Source organism: Megalobrama amblycephala, linkage group LG23 (genome assembly GCF_018812025.1).
Source record: "Megalobrama amblycephala isolate DHTTF-2021 linkage group LG23, ASM1881202v1, whole genome shotgun sequence".
Lineage (NCBI taxonomy): Eukaryota > Metazoa > Chordata > Actinopteri > Cypriniformes > Xenocyprididae > Megalobrama > Megalobrama amblycephala.
In genome coordinates, this window is record NC_063066.1 from 7,098,097 (window position 1) to 7,119,834 (window position 21,738).

The window sequence follows — 21,738 nt, forward strand, 5'->3', positions numbered from 1 at the left end:
TGGGTTAAATGTTTGCCCAACGGCAGTTTTATTGAACCCAACTATTGTTTAAAAATGACTACATGGCTGGCTTAAAATGAACCCAAAATAGGTTGGAAATTAAAAATCAGACACATAATTACTAGAGGCAACATTAATAATCAAAAGATGAACATTTATTAATAAGCAATTTAATGTTTAATTATTATTCATTAAACTTATCAATAAATGTTCATTTATTAAACATATTAATACAAATGTTAATTTCCAGCATACTTTGGGTTCATTTTAAGCAAGCAATACAGTCATTTTTAAAAAATAGTTGAGTTAAATGAAACTACCTGCAGGTTGGGTAAACATTTAACCCAACTGCTGCATTAGAACAACCCATTCGCTGGGTTAAAACAAGCCAATGGCTGGGTTTTTCCATTTTTAACCCAATTTGGGTTCTTTTTGATCCAGCATTTTTTTAGAGTGTATATATTGTCTATACAATTGATGTCAATGATCACCAAAACAATTTCGTTCAGTCCTGATCTTTTATCTACATTTGTACTTACTTTTATGTTTATTTTTATCTGTTTATCTATACACTCTAAAAAATGCTGGGTTAAAAACAACCCAAGTTGGGTTGAAAATGGACAAACCCAGCGATTGGGTTGTTTTAACCCAGCGGTTGGGTTAAATGTTTGCCCAACCTGCTGGGTAGTTTTATTTAAACCAACTATTGTTTAAAAATTGCTATATGGCTAGCTTAAAATGAACCCAAAATAGTTGGGAAATTAAAAACCAGATGCAATTAGAGGCAACAATAATAGACAAAAGGTGAATGTTTATTAATAAGCTTTAATATTTGATTAATATACATTTAATAGTTTAATAGTTTATTAATATAAATTTATTAATAAGCAATTTAATACATTTTTATTGTTTAATAATTATTCATTGAACATTAATAAATGTTCATTTCCAACATACTTTGGGTTAATTTTAATTAAGCAATACAGTCATTTTTAAACAATAGTTGAGTTAAATAAAACTACCCAGCAGGTTGGGCAAACATTTAACCCTACCGCTGGGTTAAAACAACCCAATTGCTGGGTTTGTCCATTTTCAACCCAACTTGGGTTGTTTTTAACCCAGCATTTTTTAGAGTGTATCTTCTAGATTGCACATATTTCATATTTCATTATATTGTATTCTGGTCTGGTTATGTGTTTAGTGCCTCTGCAGACAGCTGGTGACCTTTAGCTGTCAGATATGTTTATTCATTCTCACAGGTAAGTATTGTTGATTGTGGAGCTCATATGAATTGGTTTGATGAAGAAACTGCAATCAGCTCTGACATGTAAGAAAAAGACCTATAAAAAGGATATTCTAAGCATAAATATTAATAAGAAACATTTTGTTTGCTTATTTGAGGTCAATTTATTATCAATTTATCAATTAATTTATCAATTTATTTAGCTTCCTTACAATTTGTTGGTCCAGTACTGCATCTTCAGGAGAATTTAGACCACTTGTGCAATGGTTTTATATGTCACTGAATCTTCCCTGTCAGATTTTGGAGTGACATTCAGCTGTTTTCACATTGTTTATGATCTAGTAAGGTTGTAAATCTACTCTTGAAGATGTATCTTAAATATAATGCTTAAAGTTGAATGCAGCTTTCTGGTTGATGCTCACTTCTGCATTATTCTCACAATATTCCTACCCTGCTTCTATGATTTATCCTCAGCCTTGGTGGTGGATATTTCTCATCCTATAACTGAAGTGAATTTCAAAGCACAGATAATCACAGGACTGGTCAGCCAGGCATTGATTAAGTGTCATATTATGTTTGCATGATGTCGTTCGCCACGGTAAGATGGTGGATTGTGCTGCAGGGTTTCTGTTGCTTTTTAGGGTGTTATTATTTGTCAGCGGTTACTGCCAAAGCCTAGGTCTTTGTACCTTAAGATATTCATAAGCTGGGCTTTGGAGAGCTGCCCAAGTATGTGAATGTGAAATTAAGACACTGTCCACAGTGGCCACCAATGAGAAGTGGGACATTATTGCAGTGAATGTGACTGTATGTTTTTTACAGCTGTAGGAAAATGTGTTCATGTGGAATCATATCACATGCACATACTTACCACGATTAATTCTTCTTATAATGTGTCCTATTGGCATAGATGACATCTTGGACAGTCCTGGAAACACACACGCACAATAAAAGCATCAAAGGCTAGTTTAGATTTGCGGACAGTATTGGGAGCAGCCCTGTTCCAGTCTTGTGTTTTGGCTCCCTTTCATCTACCAACACACACACGCACACACACTCACTTATACACAGTCTAGGATCCCTATTCACACTGCCAGTGACACATACCTTCATCTGCCCCTCTTTGAAGTCTCTCTCTCTCTGAATGTCAAGCAACAGCAGAGAATTTACAATGTAAGCAGCATATTGTAGCGTACTATTCTAATTCAATTTATCAAACAACAACATCAAACTCCTTTTTGTTATGGACGTGGATCAAATGACTTTTTTGCTCATGAAAAAATATTAGACACATGCAGATGGTGGAAGCAAATGGTTAATACTTTACATGTGTCCCTTTCTTTTTTGTCCAGTGATCATTTACTTACAGATACTTAGATATAGTGTGAGATTTCATTTATAAGCAGGCAACAATTCTTTAGACATGTGGTTTCCATTCGGCAGAATGATGCAGTAAATGTCTTTGCAAAAGGGACATTTTGTGCCGGCTGAAAGCTGTTCAATATGGATTTTTATTAGATTTATTTCTATACACATTATTGACAGATTTTTATTATTATTTTTTTTATCTGTGTGTGGGATGTCAGTCAGTGCGAGTAAGATCATTTTGTTTGCATCAGCATGAATTTAAAAATCACATTTCATTGTTTTAGACTCATACCATCGATAATTCGCTATGAATATTCACAAAGTTGGATTTAAAACGATACCAAACTTGTGCTGAGGGGAAGCGCCAGTCATCCAGAAGCGAGCAGAGAAAAACAGCATTTTTCATGGTCAAAGGAAAGGTTCTCCTCTCAGAAAATAAAGATACTTTTAGATGTTTAATTGCTTTTTGGAGCATTGGGATCGCTAGACGAGGGCTTAATGAACTAATTTTTGTGTAAACCTCAATTTCGATCAAGATTGACATTTTGCACTTGTTTTGCCTGTAGCTCGAAATTAGCCCATGCACATTCCAACTCATTTTGCTAGCACAGGACACACACACACACACTCACTCTCACACACATATATGGGTCATTGACAAAAATTTTTTTTAAAAGTATTAAAAAACATAATGGACATATAATTAATTTTGAAGTTTTATTAAGTGTTAACAATGAGATTATGTGGTTTTTATAATCAATTAACACTTATTTTTTACAATAAAATTTGTCACCAAAAAAGTCATTCGTTTTAACCAAAATTTCAGTTTTACTGACATTTTTGGTTATACTGAATGATGATATTTTCAAACAATGTTAATAGGCTGGTATCTAGCTAAAGGACAATCAAACAATTTTATATTCACTACAAGGTTTTAAAATTTTACAACATTTTCCATGGTTTATAGCGGTTGTACCAAATGACCTGATGTTTCGGGACATGCGCATGAAAACATACATTTTTCAAACATTTAAAAGAGAGTTAGTTACATTGCTTCACGATCATGTGGTCCTTTGCAGGTGTCTAAATGATGTCACATGATATTGACTTGATCCAAAATGGTCTCTTTATATTGGTTACTCCGAATGACATCAATGAAATTCATTTTTCCGGACATTCTTTCTAATAACAAAGCAACAGCTTCTACACATAATCTTAATACCATTTTGCACTGTTGATATATGATGTTATAAAATCATGCCAGAATAAAAAATATATACATTTATTACATTTTTAGATATTTTAATCACAAATGAAATGGCTGTACTGGCCTTTGGACAGTTAAACCGATTGACCTTTTGACACTTTAAAATCTTTAAAATCTTTCTGTATGTGTATGTGGCAAAATATAATTAAATATATTTATAAAAGAGATCTAGTTATGGCCTTTGGACAAAAAAAATGATATATATATATAATACACATTGCTGTATTGAGAATATAGTCAGAATATGAAAGGAGTTGTCTGCATAATTGATCTGTTGGTCAACTAAAGTTCCAGTATTATGAAGCACTTGTCGATATTTGTCTGCCTTACATTTGGCACACCTTGAGTGGCAGTGCCAGTGGTTTTAATGGAAGTCTTGATGTTTCCTAAGGGCATTCTGGGCAAATGGTTCTCCATGAGAAACTAGCTTAGGGGGCATCTCTGTTTGCCTGAGGCAAACATCCTGAGTATCTCTCCGAATGTGTGCTATATGTGTTTTCACATCAAACAGTAATAGACATGCCTTGAATAATGAACTTCATATGTACCATTCCCTTTTTAGAATCTCAGTGTGTTCAAACATTTATATGCACGTGGTAATTGCACAGCTCTTTTATGTTGGCACAGTCCTGACTAAGAGCAATTGAAAAAGTGCCTGACATCTGTCCTTAATGTTATGCTCTTTCTCTTGTCTTGCAGGTCTGTATAACTCTGTAGATAGCTGGATGATTGTGCCCAATATCAAGCAGAATCACTACACAGTCCACGGCCTACAGAGCGGCACTCGTTACATCTTTTTCGTCAAGGCTATCAACCAGGCAGGCAGCAGAAACAGTGAACCTGCTCGCCTCAAAACCAACAGTAAGTCCAGTCCTCGTGAGCTGTGCAAAGCAAGGATCGATAAACTTCATGCATTTCAATAGCTGATGTCGATATCTAGAAAGTAGTATGATTTTTATATATTCCCAAAATGAACATTTATTTTATGCAATATTTACTCTGAAATATATAACATTTAATCAGAAATATATAGCGCTGCAGGCTTGGCGTATTTTTGTAGGCCACTCAGAAGTTATCATCACCTTGATTCCCTTGACAAAAAGCCATTTTCCATTGGCTTTTGGATTATTATAGAAAATGAGCTCTGTGACTAACAGAAGTTTATGATTTTTACATGTTTTGTTTATCATGATAATCTGCAGAAATGAACATAACACAATTTTGAAGCCTAAATACAGTCAGCAGAAGTAAAAAGATAAAGTGAGGCAAACAGATTACACAATCACATGACTTCAGCATCACCACCATCAAGCTTCTGATATCTCTTTCAGTCTTTATTTTAAATCTACAAGTTGGAAAGTTTGGGTTGCAATAGTTTGCAAGAGCGAAAATTGCTTCGTTGTAAATATCTTCATCATATAAAGCCATTGTGTTTACATGGACGAACAAATCTTTCAGGTTTCACAAAAATATCTTTATTTGTGTTTGGAAGTTGAACGAAAATCATATAGGTTTGAAACAACATTAGGGTGAGTACATGATGACAGAAATTACGTTTTTGGGTGAATTATACCTTATAAATACTGTAAGCTGAGCCTTGGATAAAATTAACTATATCACAATTCATATCGTTTACATCACCAATACATATCTCCATATTTTTATGCTGGGATATCTTGATATAACGATGTATCGTTACACCCCTACTCTATATATATTCCTAGAATGAGCATTTATTACACAATATGTACTCAAGATTTGCTAAATATTTGTAAATGGATAATATGCCCTCTGAACCCTCCCCTAACAGGATATTGGTGGTTATGGACTGACACAAATAATCTCAAATTATCTGCAGATTATTTGAGTGATAAATCAGGCCAAACACAACAGTCAGTGCCTGTTAGGTCTTCTATCCAGAGTCCTAGTAGATATGATGGTTGCACATCAGTGTAAATGCAGCAGCTCTGTCATACTCAACCGCTCAATACCTTTATCGGTGTTCCATCTGCGACAGGCACCCGAGCATGCAAATAATGGAAACCATCAGTTGGTTTGGTGTCAAACCGCTGTGTGAGAAAGAGAGAGAGCTCTGGGAAAGCCCAGGTCCCTCACATAAGCTGTCAGACGTTATCCAGCCTTCTCACAGCAAAGAACTCAATCAAGATACAGGGCACCAGGTGACAGCATTCAAATGGGTTATTGCATCAGAGTCTCCCAGCAGCCTTGTGGAGGAGTTGGAGAGAGAAATACAGGAATCTGTGGAGGAAACGGCAAACATTCCTCTCTCGCTCATTTCCATTGTCTGTTTCTTCCTCTCGGCCCGCTCCTTTCTCATGGTTCCTCAAGCTTCTGTGAGAATACTGCAGCAGTATCTCTCGGTTTTTTTCCATCACTCACCACCCACAGGTCTTTTTTGTTACTGTAATAATGCTGTTTTTAGACAGCGGTGCCATTAAATGTCATTTTCCCCCAGACACACACAAAGCTCCAGTGTCTGTATTGTGCTGTGAAAGCCTGTCCTATGAAAATGTAGGAAAGCTTATATATGTTGCTCTACAGTTAACTGATATTTAAACTCAAAATCTGAGCCCTTTCAAATGTTTTTGTTGTTTTTGTGTTTCCAAGAGAGAACGTTTTTTTTCCCATAATGCATAGGATCATAGGATCATCTAAACTAAAATTGGATGTTATTTTATGATCACCTGTTTCCTAACTTGGCACACAATTGCTCATTATTAAGTACAACTTACTTAGAACTACCATTCAACAGTTTTGTGTCGATAACATAATATAAAATTATAATATAATATAATATAATATATTCAAAAGAAAGAAGTCTCTTATACTTTCCAAGGTGGCGTTTGTTTGATCAAAAATACAGTAGAACAGTATTGTGAAATATTCTTACAATTAAAAAAAAATTTAATTAGGGCCCGAGCACTGATGGTGTGAGGACCCTATTGTAATTGCTCAGTCAATTATTATTCTTCTCCGAAATGAATCGCATTTTTGAGGGCCTAAATATGCTCGAAAACTCATGAAACTTTGCATGTCACCCACTATTCACAGTTTTCCTAAGGCCACCGGGTGGTGGTGGCCCGGGTGCGAGTGCCCTTTCATCGCTGTTTGCAGCTTTAAATGTGCCCTAGAACCAGTTTTTACAAGATGTATTATAAGTCTAAGGTGTCCCCTGAATGTGTCTGTGAAGTTTCAGCTCAAAATACCCCATAGATTTTTTGTAATTAATTTTTTTAACTGCCTATTTTGGGGCATCGTTAACTATGCACCGATTCAGGCTGCGGCCCCTTTAAATCGCGCGCTACCTGCCCCCCCTGCCCCCTATGCCTTGAACATGGGCTGGCATATGCAAATATTGGGGACGTACATATTAATGATCCCGACTGTTACGTAACAGTCTGTGTTATGTTGAGATTCGCCTGTTCTTCAGAGGTCTTTTAAACAAATGAGATTTATATAAGAAGGAGGAAACAATGGAGTTTGAAACTCAACGTATGTCATTTCCATGTACTGAACTCTTGTTATTCAACTATGCCAAGGTAAATTCAATTTTTAATTCAAGGGCACCTTTAATATATTTTCATAATATAATTTCTGCTACATCAAATCTGAATTTTCAGCATCATTCTTCAGTGTCACATGATCCTTCAGAAATCATTATAATATGCTGATTTGCTGCTGAAGAATAATTTCTTATTATTATCAATGTTGAAAACAGTTGTGCTGCTTAATATTGTTGTGGAAACCGTGATACATTTAAAAGTAAAAGTTTAAAATAATGGCATTTATTTGAAATAGAAATCTTTTGTAACATTGTAAATGTCTTTAATGTCACTTTTGATCGATTTTAATGCATCCTTAAGGAATAAAAGTATAAATTATTTATTATAAGTTATTCTGGTCCCAAACTTTTGAACAGTATGTGCCTCTTAGATAATGCTGCAATTGGGAAATGTGCCACAGAGATTAAGTTCTATTTTTCTACTAAATGCTTTGGGAAACCTAGCCAAAGTATAACTTTCTGTCTTTGTACTATAGTAGCATTGAAATTCAAAGTAGGAAATCTAAAGCTTGCTGTTTATTGTATTCACCAGAGAAGACATTTTAACCCTTGCATCATCAAAGAAAGTCATTTGCTACAGATGTGCCTTCTTCCCATCTGACCTTATAAAAAAGGAAACTGACTTTGGGCCAATTCTATGTTTCACATTTTCTCTGGCACACGCATACTTGCCATGACTACTCGACCGTGAAAGTCCAGACACCTCCCCCCATCTCAAGAGAAATGCTATTTAAAGACATTTACATAATCACTTCCTGTTTGATTCAGGAATCCAGAGTGAGAGCGTGCTCAACCCCCAGTTGAATCCTAGAGCTCATGCTTTATCATCTACAATTAATTTCTCCGAAGCCTTTAAGTGGCGACTGTAATTTGCAAAGGCAGAGAAGATGTAGAAGTGATCGTATCACAGGGCTGCTCAATTTTGATGTGTACAAGGGCCAAGAAGCAGGATCCCTTAGCTTCAAATGCCGAATTCTTGATTTTTAATATAATTATATGATATTAATGAGGCGAGTGGACTGGTTATATCTTAATATAAGTAATATTGTATCAGTTCAAGTCAAATGTATTTGTATAGTGCTTTTCACAATACACATTGTCTCACAGCAGCTTTACAGATGATATCAAAGATATACTATCTTAATATCTTCTTGCCTTATAGTCACATTTAGCAGATTAGAGCTGGGTGATAATATAGTTTTTGCACCAATACAAGCAATCAAGCAGTTGAGATTTATAATATGTCACCCTAGACAAGTATGTATAGTACAGTCCAAAAGTTTGGAACCACTAAGATTTTTAATGTTTTTAAAAGAAGTTTCGTCTGCTCACCAAGGCTACATTTATTTAATTAAAAATACAGTAAAAAACAGTAATATTGTGAAATATTATTACAATTTAAAATAACAGTTTTCTATTTGAATATATTTCACAAAGTAATTTATTCCTGTGATGGCAAAGCTGAATTTTCAGCATCATTACTCCAGTCTTCAGTGTCACATGATCCTTCAGAAATCCTTCTAATATGCTGATCTGCTGCTCAAGAAACATTTAATGTGTACAATTGTACAAAATATTTGTGTACAATATTTTTTTTCAGGATTATTTGATGAATAGAAAGTTCAAAAGAACAGTGTTTATCTGAAATCTAATCTTTTGTAACATTATAAATGTCTTTACTGCCACTTTTGATTGATTTAATGCATCCTTGCTGAATAAAAGTATTCATTTCTTTAATTTCTTTTCAAAAAAATAAAAATAAAAATTCTTACTGACCCCAAACTTTTGAACGGTAGTGTATAATGCTACAGAAGCTTTGTATTTCAGATAAATGCTGTTCTTTTGAACTTTCTATTCATCAAGGAATCCTGAAAAAAAAAGTACACAACTGTTTTCAACATTGAAAATAATCATAAATGTTTATTGAGCAGCAAATCAGCATATTAGAATGATTTCTGAAGGATCATGTGACACTGAAGACTGGAGTAACGATGCTGAAAATTCAGCTTTGCATCACAGGAATAAATTACTTTGTCAAATATATTTAAATAGTACACAGTTATTTTAAATTGTAATAATATTTCACAATATTACTGTTTTTACTGTATTTTTAAGTAAATAAATGTAGCCTTGGTGAGCAGACGAAACTTCTTTTAAAAACATTAAAAATCTTAGTGGTTCCAAACTTTTGGACTGTACTGTATGCTGATAAATTTGGACACACCTATATATATTGAAATTGAGATTTATACATCATCCGAAAGCTGAAAGCTGAAAAAATAAATTTGTTAGGATAGTACAATATTTGGCCGAGATACAACTATTTGAAAATCTGGAATCTGATTGTGCCAAAAAATCTAAATATTGAGAAAATCACCTTTAAAGTTGTCCAAATGAAGTCCTTAGCAATGCATATTGCAATGCAAAAATACATTTTTAATATATTTATGGTAAGAAATGTACAAAATATCTTCATGGAACATGATCTTTACTTAATATCCTAATGATTTTTGGCATAAAAGAAAAATCGATCATTTTGACCCATACAATGTAGTCTATCCATCCTGACTGATGACCACCATGAGCCGAATGCTCCAACATGACCAATGAGAGGAGAGTTTACTCACTCTTGACTCATTTTATTCAGTTGATTATTTAGTCCATCCACTACAGTCAGCCTTCCTCTTTATTTACCATCCCTGCTCCTGCTGCTCCATCCCCCAGTCCATCACCAGGGTCTACGTGACTGTTCCTGAAGCGCAGCCAGGCTTACAGAGCAAGAACTGGAAGACATCAAATGGCTCTTTGCAGGTTGTGTTGAAATCAAAGTTTGGTTTTTCCAGCTGAACTTTGGATGAGTTAATATGTTCAAAAGGCATTGCTGAGATCTATAATACAGGCAGCAGGGTTCTGCACACAAACTCAAGTCTGGACACTCTGTCTTACACTTTTTCATTCCCACTGATCTATTTTTTATTCCTCAAATGGACCCTCTTTCTTCTTGTGTTCTCTCTTCTGCTTTGGCTGCATTGTTAATGAAAGTATATCATTAATCCAGATTTATTGTTCTTTATTTGAACAAGTGTTTTCTTTGTGTCTCAAAGAATTTTGATGATTTTAATGATGTTTTTTGCACTGTTCCTCTAGTTATGTCACCAGTGTTTTGTATGGTATCACCCAGCTATACCAGAATATACGTTCCCATTCAGTCGGTCACATTCGACATACGTCAAAATGTATGAATTCACTGCCATCCCTATATTTCTGTTGTTGAAAGTCCAAATACATTCTGGGGCCACTGTATTAGGCAACTCTACACTGACAGATAATGGTCCATTTGTATGGTCATTTCATGTAGTGTTCAAATGTGCTGTGACATCCTACCCATGAAAGACTGAGACTTAAGATGTGGCCACATTTACCATTTTTTGGGGGTGAATTTTCATGGGAGAAATCAAGTCATTTCAATATGGATCCATGTGATCAGGATTTTCACGTGAGGGCAAAATTTTTCCCCATGCAGATTTTGCAACTGGCTCAAACTGGAATGAATTTGCAATGGTCTTTTTTTGCCCGTGACATTTTGCTAATATGATGGCACTTTTAGATCTTTTGACTATCATAACTAAAAATCTAACTAAAAAATGAAGTCGATGCTTAAGTTGTAGCTCACAAGTAAAATTTTCATATGACCTTTGAGAAACTCTTTTTTTTTTTTTTTACCTCATTATGCAAAATAACAAGTGACAGCTCAAGTTTTTTCTACTTTTCCAGGAGATTTTAATGTCATGTTTACTCTGCCCTATGAAGGTAGAATTTTGAATGACAGAAACACTAAATAAGTGTGTGTGTGTGTGTGTGTGTGTGTGTGTGTGTGTGTGTGTGTGGGTGTGGGTGTGGGGGTGGGTGTGTGTGTGTGTGTGTGTGTGTGTGTGTGTGTGTGTGTGTGTGTGTGTGTGTCATACTGTGTTCCTATAGGAGGCCTCTCCTGTTTAATCGGAGCTGCCATGGCTGGTGACCGTACATAAAGCCAATATGAGAAATATCACATGACAAGCAGCCCCAAGGGCAGCCATGTTTATTTGTTGTTAAAAGATCTCGGAAAAATATTTACTCATCCTGCACAGCATAGACATCACTCAAGCTGTCAGCAGTCACCCCTCCTCTGCTTAAAGCACACCATAGCAGCCCAGCCAACAGTGAGGTCACACTGTGTGTAATGTGTATACACTACCATTCAAAATGTTGTGATCGGTAAGATTTTTAATGTTTTTAAAAGTAGCTTCATCTGCTCACCGATGCTGCATATATTTAATAAAAAAAAAGTAAAAACAATAATATTGTGAAATATTATTACTATTTAAAATGACAGTTTTCTATTTAAAATATTTTAAAATGTAATTTATTCCTAATGCAAAGATGAATTTTCAGCATCATTACTCCAGTCTTCAGTGTCACATGATCCTTCAGAAATCATTCTGATATGCTGATTTGATGCTCAAGAAACGTTCATATTAGCAGATCAGAAGTAGACTGGACGTATTCTAAGCAAGTTGAAAGTTGTCCAATACTACAATTTGCCCTCTGAAGCGAAAATTCTTCTCTTCTCATTTCTTTCTTATTTACGGTCTGAAAACTGCTGCAGTACAGTCTTGTCATGGCCCCAGCTGACACTGCAAATTATGTTGTTGTCATTGTGAAATGCACATTTTAGTGCATTACAAATAAACCTTTGAATATATGTGACACAGGCGTCAGCATCTGACAGCAGCTGTCATAAATCTAGTTCACAACTTGACTAGCAATATATATATATATATATATATATATATATATATATATATACACACACTATATTGCCAAAAGTATTGGGACACCCCTCCAAATCATTGAATTCAGGTGTTCCAATCACTTCCATGGCCACAGGTGTATAAAATCAAGCACCTAGGCATGCAAACTGCTTCTATAAACATTTGTGAAAGAATGGGTCTCTCTCAGGAGCTCAGTGAATTTAAGCGTGGTACCGTGATAGGTTGCCACCTGTGCAATAAATCCATTCGTGAAATTTCCTCACTACTAAATATTCCACAGTCAACTGTTAGTGGTATCATAACAAAGTGGAAGAAATTGGGAGCAACTGCAACTCAGCCACAAAGTGGTAGGCCATGTAAAATGCTGCATGCTCAGCACATGCTGAGGTGCACAGTGCGCAGAAGTCGCCAACTTTCTGAGGTGTCAATAGCTACAGACCTCCAAACTTCATGTGGCTTCAGATTAGCTCAAGAACAGTGTGTAGAGAGCTTCATGGAATGGGTTTCCATGGCCGAGCAACTGCATCCAAGCCTTACATCACCAAGTGCAATGCAAAGCGTCGGATGCAGTGGTGTAAAGCACGCCGCCACTGGACTCTAGAGCAGTGGAGACATGTTCTCTGGAGTATCAAATCACGCTTCTCTGTCTGGCAATCCGATGGACGAATCTGGGTTTGGTGGTTGCCAGGAGAACTGTACTTGCCTGACTGCATTGTGCCAAGTGTAATGTTTGGTGGAGCGGGGTTTATGATGTGGGGTTGTTTTTCATGGGTTGTGCTTTAATATTTCTAACCTAGATTTTAAATACTACATACTTTCAGTGTGATTTTCTTACACAGAAAAAAATATTTGGAAAAAAAAATCCAATGTTCAGTATAATTTCCAGTAGTTTAAGTATATAAAAGTGTTCATTTTTAAATAAACATGACCCATTAAAGATGTTTGTTCTGACACCTGCACTGCACAATTATGCCATTTTGCTCCTTTTTGTCTTAAAAGGTTCATCAGTTTTATATAGCAGGCAATAAGCATTTCATGGGATTCTCGCTTGTGGTCGTGTGTGTGTGTGTGTGTGTACATCTGCATTGCTTTTCTTAGTGCCCTCAAACACATGCTGTAAAATGGCATGACTGCACAAGTGTTGAGAATGGCTGTGCTCACAGCGATAAGCAGTTCAAAGACAAGAGCGTGTTAATGTAATTGGCTTCCAGCAGCATGTTGCCAGAACCTTTCGTATCTGGGCGCAGTAAACCTCAGTCTGGGTTGAGATGATTGGTTTGTGGGCAAGGACGGAGCACAGCTGATTGTTTTCCTGCATTGTCAGTCATTACGCTGGGGATGGGAAGATTTAGACGTGGCAAAGTTAAATGTCGGGTCTGCGGGGTCACCTCTGCTTTTCAAGAAATATAAAACTCAAATCATGTACTTTGCTGTCTTCATTTAGCATTTGATTCTCTCTCTTTAACTCTCGCTCACACACTGTGCCTTTTATCACATCGCTCATCTTTTACTGTAATTAACCAGAAGAGCTAGAACTGACATTTAACAAATTGCATGAATTGGGAAATACCAGTGAGAGCTTCTCCTCAGGTCACTAAACTCATTCCACTGGCTCTTATTACATGTTCCTGTTGTATCTCACCCATCTCTATCCTCTCTGCTCCTCAGGTCAGCCTTTCAAACTGGACCCCAAAACGGCCCATAAGAAGCTGCGCCTCTCCAATGACTGTCTGACCATGGAGAAGGATGAAAGCTCCCTAAAGAAGAGTCACACTCCAGAACGCTTCAGCGGAACAGGATCCTACGGTGCCGCTGGCAACGTCTTTATCGACAGTGGCTGCCATTACTGGGAGGTTTTACTGGGAGCCTCCACATGGTTAGTGATTTCAGATTTTACAGGCTTGTAACACATGTAACTGTTATGTTAATAGACGGATTTGGTTGTGCATGTACCCCGCTCCATTCGAGTGAATGCTATAAATAGAAAATTTTGCCATTACCTCTCAACCCTTGTATGGCTTGAATTTTATTCTTGTAAAAATAGTATCAAAATGTCCACGCTGCTTTTTTCCACACAACAGAAATGCATGATGTTCACTATGAGCATCCAGCACACCATATTTGTTTTGTTTTAGAAAGAAATCGCTCTTATTAATCTGAAACTTGCTCTTTCCTTTCCTCATACACACTATATAAGGCATGAAATATGTTAACAGGCATTTCAAGAAGTGGAAAATATGTATAATAATATCTTAATTGAATGTTCCTCTTGACAAATCCAGATTACTGAGACATGCACAGTTAAAAGAGAACATTGTGCCCATCCAATCTCTACTTGAAAATCATACCTGGTTCATTTTCATTCATAAAGTTCACACTTTAATCAGAGTGACTTGAGAGACTCACCATTGAGTTATAATTTTCACCTTGTGCCTGTTGGATAATCATTCTTTCAAATAATTGTTTTTCAGTAAAATTATTTGTATTAAAGTCATTGTTTTTTCATTCTGAGTAAGGTATTTGGCTTCGAGACATCCCTACCAATCACTTCAGTAGAATTTTCAGTTGACGTGTTAAAATTAATTAAATATTAAGTTGAGATTTGAGAACCTGGGTCCCCTACATGCTAAATAAAAACCATATTAATTACACTTACAGTACTGTGCAAAAGTCTTAGGCCACAATTAGATGTTATTTTAGCAATAAAATTATGACCATATATATCTCTTTATTAGAATATAACCAGAAAACACAGAAAATTTGTATGCAGTATTACAAACAGAAATAAAAACTACTTTGATAGGCTACCCAGACAGCAACATAATGTGGCCCAGATCTGGCCCACATCTGATACTTGTGTATTACACACAGACCAGATGTGGGCCGGATCTGGGCCGACATTATATTGCTGTCAGGGTAAAGTGGCAAGTAACCTTAGTAACCTTCCCTTACACTTAAACAATAGCAGGAATCAGGCTCTCTTAAACCTAAATGGAATGGAAAAGGACTGGAAGGCCTAGAAAACTTTCTCAGTTTCTTCTTTGAGAAAATGGAAGTTCAGGAGACGTGTGTGTGACAGGAGGTCACACTAAATACTGATTTTTGCTTAAAGAAACAATTTTGTTCAGATTTTTTGTTTTTTTTTTACATTTTGTGTAATATTCACTGTGCTATTAAATTAAAGGGTTAGTTCACCCAAAAACGAAAATTCTGTCATTAATTACTCACCCTCATGTCGTTCCACATACGTAAGACCTACGTTCATATTCGGAACACAAATTAAGATATTTTTGATCAAATCCGATGGCCTCCATTGACAGCAAGTTAATTTCAACACCCAGAAAGCTAATAAAACATATTTAAAACAGTTCATGTGACTACAGTGGTTCAACCTTAATTTTATGAAGTGATGAGAATACTTTTTGTGCGCCAAAAAAAAAAAAAAAGACTTTATTTAACAATGTCTAGTGATGGGCGATTTCAAAACACTGCTTCATGACTCTTTTGTTTCGAATCAGTGGTTCGGAGCACTGCCAAAGTCACGTGAACCATTGAAATTTCAAAACACTTATGATGTAACGAAGCCTCGTTTACTGAAATCACATGACTTTGGCAGTTTGACATCGTTTGATACACGCTCCGAACCACTGATTTGAAACAAAACATTCGTAAAGCTTCGAAGCTTCATGAAGCAGTGTTTTGAATCGCCCATCACTAGATATTGTTGAATAAAGTAATTATTTTGTTTATTTGGCACACAAAAAGTATTCTCGTTACATCATAACATTAAAGGTGCTACAGAGGATGTTTTGTTTTATACATTTTTGCAATATTACTTGAAACTGTCTTTACTAACTGATAAAAGACTATTTATTAGGTGCACTGAAAGGAATAATATTAATATACATCATCTGTGCACGAGGTAGGGCCTTAAAAACATCAGCCAATCAACGATTGGCCCTCTGGCTTGTCAATCACTGCCATTACGTTCCTTGTGAGAGACGTGCGCGCTCCAGTAACTTGTACCACATGCAATGTTTTTGTCAGGAGTAACAACTGCAGATTATGAGTTACCTGCGGTGAGTCCGACATAATGAATCCACTAACACGACACAGCGAATGCCGGTGGTAAACACTCGTGTTCCAATACTCGTGCACGAGTTTTGGGAGGCATTCCCTCGAAATGAGCTGTGAAGGAGGGGGGTTGTTCTTACGCATGCGCTCATTTCAAAAACTCACTAACAGTCTTTGGTTTCTCAGTCGACGAAAAGATCCTCTGTAGCACCTTTAATGTTGAACCACTGTGGTCACATGAACTGTTTTAAATATGTCTTTAGTAGCTTTCTGGGCATTTGAAAGTCTAAATTAATTTGCTGTCAATGCAGGTCTCACTGAGCCATGGGATTTTATCAAAAATATCTTAATTTGTGTTCCGAAGATGAACAAAGGGTGTAGAACAACATGAGAGTGAGTAATAAATGACTGAATTTTCATTTTTTGGTGAACTAACCCTTTAAAGATAAAATATGATAGAGCAATAATATGAACAGTGAAAGTAACAGTTCTGGAAAAAACGGTATCAGTGCATCCCTAAAAGTGTTTATTTGGATGTTAAAGCAATGGTTAGCGATCTCTAGAAGACATGCTGTTAGTTCCTAGTTCCTTTTCTTCTTTATATGAATTTGTGGCCTAAAGGTGTACAGAGAGCGCCCTCCGGCTGCAAGTATGAATTAAAAACACCATTCCTGAAATGTCCTCTTCTTCTTTAGAATAATTTGTGGCCTAAAGGTGTACAGAGAGCGCCCTCCGGCTGCAAGTATGAATTAAAAACACCATTCCTGAAATGTCCTCTTCTTCTTTAGAATAATTTGTGGACTAAAGGTGTACAGAGAGCGCCCTCCGGCTGCAAGTATGAATTGAAAAAACAGTATCCAGCACTCATAGTGATGACATTAAATATTACTTCTCAGTATAGAAAATTGACATAAATATATAAGAATCCATCAATATTTCTCCAAATGTGCATGATTTTAAGCTAAAAGCCTATATGAAATGCCATAGAGGTAACATAATTGTTCAGACACTTTGCATCACAGAAATACATTTTATTTTAAAGAATATAATAGAATACCATTATTTTAAATTGTAATAATATTTCACAGTATTGCTGTTTATGATGAGCTGAGACATGATTACAGAGGGGTTTTTTCACAGCCTACCTGACGGATAGGCCTCATTAATATGCAAGTCATTTCAGGTCATTATTATGCAATTCTTTTGTCTTCTCAGGTGTAAATGGCCCATTATTCATGCAGATTCACGCCTCCACGCATACTGTGTTTCTTGACAAAAAGTGTCTTACAAAAACTAAATCAATATATTGTTTTATATGAAGGAGTAGGCAGCATAATTTTTACATAATTCAACCTCCAATACCCAAAAGTCTTGTGAACACAGATTTAATATACTTTTTTTGGCCTTATTTCAGTGACTTAAGTTTTTTGTTTTTTCAATAACCACGCATAAACATTATTCCTTCAAAAATACAAACATGTACATACATGTTCCTCACATATTATTGTAGCCTAGTTTGTGCTGAATACAGTGTAATGACACTTTTGTCATTTATATGTTTATGAACAACTGAAAAAAGCACAAATGTCAGGGCATGTCAAAACTTCTCCAGGCCCCAAATCAGCCTCCGACTCCAGAGGGTTAAAAACTCTTTCTTTATTCTTAAGGCACCAAGTGAGCCAGGACACCCACCCTAAAAAAAGCATCAAATGACAACATTGTACATCTATTTCCCCTTCAGGTACGCGCTTGGTGTGGCCTACAAGTCAGCACCCAAAAACGAATGGAGCGGTAAAAACTCATCGTCATGGGTTTTCTCGCGCTGCAACAACAACTTCCTGGTGCGGCGCAACAACAAGGAGTCCATCGTGGAAGCTTCACTACAGCTGCGCAGGGTGGGAGTGCTGCTGGACTACGACAACAACGCCCTGTCCTTCTACGACGCCATGAACTCCCAGCACATATACACTTTTGACGTTTCCTTCCTGCTTCCGGTGGCACCGACCTTCATGATCTGGAATAAATCGTTGATGATTATGTCAGGACTGCCCGTGCCTGACTTCGTGGACTGCAGCGAGCAGCAAGAGGGCATCTGTCGCCAACAGGATTCGCCCTACGTGTCTGGAATGAAGAGCTGCCACTGAGGCATCATGGGAGATGATTATTCCAGAAGGTTTCCTTGGCCCTCTTCCTTTCCTGGTTTCCACAGCTAGGTTGAAGTTGGATCTTTAGTTGTTCTGGTCACATAAATGAGCAGTTATTATGAGCTCTCAGATTTAAACAGCTGACATGGGCGAATTAAATTGTAAATTATTTATGACTAAACATCAGTTTGCTTTTTGTCAGTTTTAATGTATCCCTAAAAGCACTTTTTAGAGTTGAATTTGTTGCCCCTGTGTATAAAAAGACTTGCTAACTTGAGACAGGGTTGGACTTCCTTTTGGACCGAATATAGTGGATTATATTAGGATGACAGATTGGTGTTTCTACTAAGGGTTGCATTTATTATCTGATGGGTCTATAACACTCTTTTCATATTCAGGGAGAAAAGATGATTCTTTGGTTTAAAATATGTCTGATGATGATGATGGCATGATATGTATTTCCTCTGTGATTTGTTCTCACTATCTCAGTTTCTGTTTTTTTGTGAAAAGCATGAGGCACAAGTCCCCCGGGTGTTTTTAACATTTATCTTTAATAATTGATATAGGATGTACAACAAAATCCCATCTGTGGAGGTGTTCGTCCATTGACACGCGTTCAGACGCCGCCAGGAACTGAATTTCAAGACCGTAGTGCATATATATCACGCATCCATTCGTTCAGAAATATTCGAAAGATTGGCAACAAAACACTTTGTTGCATCATTTGTCATGATTCAAAGCAAATACAGTTTAGTGGATTTATTTTCTCAATGGCTGTGATGAATCTTACACGATCTTCCGCAGTGTGACGTTCAGGGCTGTAATAAGGACACCCGCTTCTGGGTTCAGATAAAGACAATCACTTGTGCTAATGCAGGCAACAAAAAAAAAAAATCAAGTGTGTAGCAAGAGATCTTTGCAATAGCATGCTAAACTTGAGATGCTTCCTTGAAAAAGGGGTTTGTACTTTGGGAAGTATTCGTACTACTGACACCACTGTCCTGCTGCAGTTTTCGCTTTGTGTCAGTAGGGTTTTCCTCTTTGCTCTGCTGAATGTACATGATTGCTTTGGCTCTTTTTATATCTTTCTGATTGAAAGCACAGAGCATTACCATCAGATCCACTCTGAAAGCACAGGAAGTATGTGAGTCAGTCGTTATTTGTGTTGGATAAGGACACAAAGCAGACATTTACCCAAAACACTCTCATAGCAATTCGTAACTATTTTATATTTTGGCAATATTGGTGGCTCACTCCCAACAGTTTTTCTTCATCTCAGCATCGATCTGTATACTTGTGCTGAAGTCACATTATGGACAAATCACAGACATCAGACACTTAAAGACACCATGAACGTGAGCTCATCAATTGTTTTCAAGTTTAATCTGTGGCTAAATGATACATTAATGGTGTAGTTGAGCAATAATGAACAGACATAGCTTTTTATGATGATTTCTGGCCAATTGCATGAAGTTCTTGAGATGGGACTGGGTCTCAAAACCATTTCCACTTGAATATTTTGTTCTTAAATCCAGTTTTTGTCTTGGTCTCGGGCAATAAATAAATAGATTAACATGAGAATGAGAACATTTTTAGACTGATGGAGCTTTTTTACTGAGTTCTACACTGCTGAAAGTGCAAACAGTATGGGAGATGTGTGACACAGCGATGTCAAATCATTGTCAGTTTGTTTCCTGTATGAACACAAACCTGAGATGTCCACTACTGCACCTTTCCTCCCTCTCAGTTCATTCAGTCACACTGTTGTCAGTTCTGTTGTCACCGTCAATGCAGCAGCCGCTGTCACGTGTCCTGGTCTCGATTGCAACCCTGCATGCTAAAAAGAGCAAGATGACATGTATTGCAGGAAGTCTTCAGCATTTTCACTTATCATTAGTGATATCCATAGGCAAGTCTTGAGGAATTGCTTTTTTTTTTTTTTCAGGTCACTAATCATGTAAAAACTCAATTTCAGGCTTTTCAGAGGCTAAAAGGTGAAGGTGAGAAGCTTGAAAGCAGTCGATCTCTGATCTAGTTTGATCTATTTGTTCAAGTGCGATTCACCAGGTCACTGCATGACGATCTGGTCCGGCTCAAAGCATTTCCTGTGATATTCTCTGCTGTTTTATATAAACATTTTTTACTGGAAATGTCCAGGAAAGATATTGTCATGGCATATCAGGTTTCCAGTTAGCTGTGCTTTTCTTTGCGTTTGACTAATTAACTAATTGCATTTGTTTTCAAGCAGTTGTTTTTACATTTCTGAACAAAAAAAAAAAATGAAAGAACCGAATTCTCTTCTTTGATATTTCAGTCTTTATTATGTGCTCAAGCAGCTGTGTGTTCATCAACAATGCTCCTGTTTCAATAGTTATAACTTAGCAAAAAAAGAATGTAAATCATAGGAGGAAATATATATTATATAAAAATTGTGTAATATACAAAAAATATATATATGAACTATTGTTATTTATGTGAGTCCAAATAAAAGTCTGATCCCAAATGCGTGTTTTGTTGCATCATTGTCCTGGTTTTCAGAACATTGTGTTGTAGGAGGAGGTTAGTAATGCCAAATTGTTATATGCCCATAAGGTTATGAGCAAGAGCAGATAGAAGGAAGCCTGCTGCACTGGCAGGGCACTCAGTGCCCACAGTCATATAATAAGGCATTGCTTATGTTCCTCAGCTGCTATATCTGGCATGAGAGAGGGTCTGACACACAGGATGCTTGTCACAAAGGTCACAAGCTTTTGCAGTATAAGCCTAAATAATATAGTCACATTTTAAGCATATATAAATGCCATTGCATTAGGCAATTTACACTTTACCTTAATGTAAAGTGTAACCGATAATATGTATATACATATTATCGGTTACACTTTACATTAAGGTGTCTGTTACAGTGTAATTATACAATTAAGTACTGAGTAATAATTAACTACATGTACTTTAGGATTAGTAATTATGCATATTTATCATTTTTTATAGTATAGTTATTACTACAGGAACTACATGAAACGTGTAACAATGACACTAAAAAAAAAAATGTTACCATATTAGCTTATCATTTATATTTATTCTCAGATATATGCACTATATGGAAGAATTTGGGGGTGTAAAAAAAAAAAAAAACATAATTGGGAAAAAAAAACTTTAAATACAGTTTAAAACTGTATTCTTGCCTTATCCCAAGTAACGGGAAGCCTATAAATCACTAACAGTGATTTATATTTTGAAAGAGTGGTCGG

At 36.4% G+C, this 21,738-nt stretch overlaps 1 protein-coding gene across 10 annotated transcripts in view; it reads left to right on the forward strand.

Moving 5' to 3' along the window:
* Positions 1 to 20,987, forward strand: part of mid2 (midline 2) — a 163,397-nt gene extending 142,410 nt beyond the window's left edge. For all 10 annotated transcript variants that reach the window (XM_048176766.1, XM_048176764.1, XM_048176770.1 and 7 more), the window contains 3 exons: positions 4,578 to 4,739; positions 13,941 to 14,148; positions 18,088 to 20,987. In XM_048176766.1, coding sequence (XP_048032723.1) covers positions 4,578 to 4,739; positions 13,941 to 14,148; positions 18,088 to 18,490 — 773 coding nt within the window. In that variant the 3' untranslated portion in view covers positions 18,491 to 20,987. The remainder of the gene's footprint in view (positions 1 to 4,577; positions 4,740 to 13,940; positions 14,149 to 18,087) is intronic.
* The last annotated feature ends 751 nt before the right edge of the window (positions 20,988 to 21,738 follow it).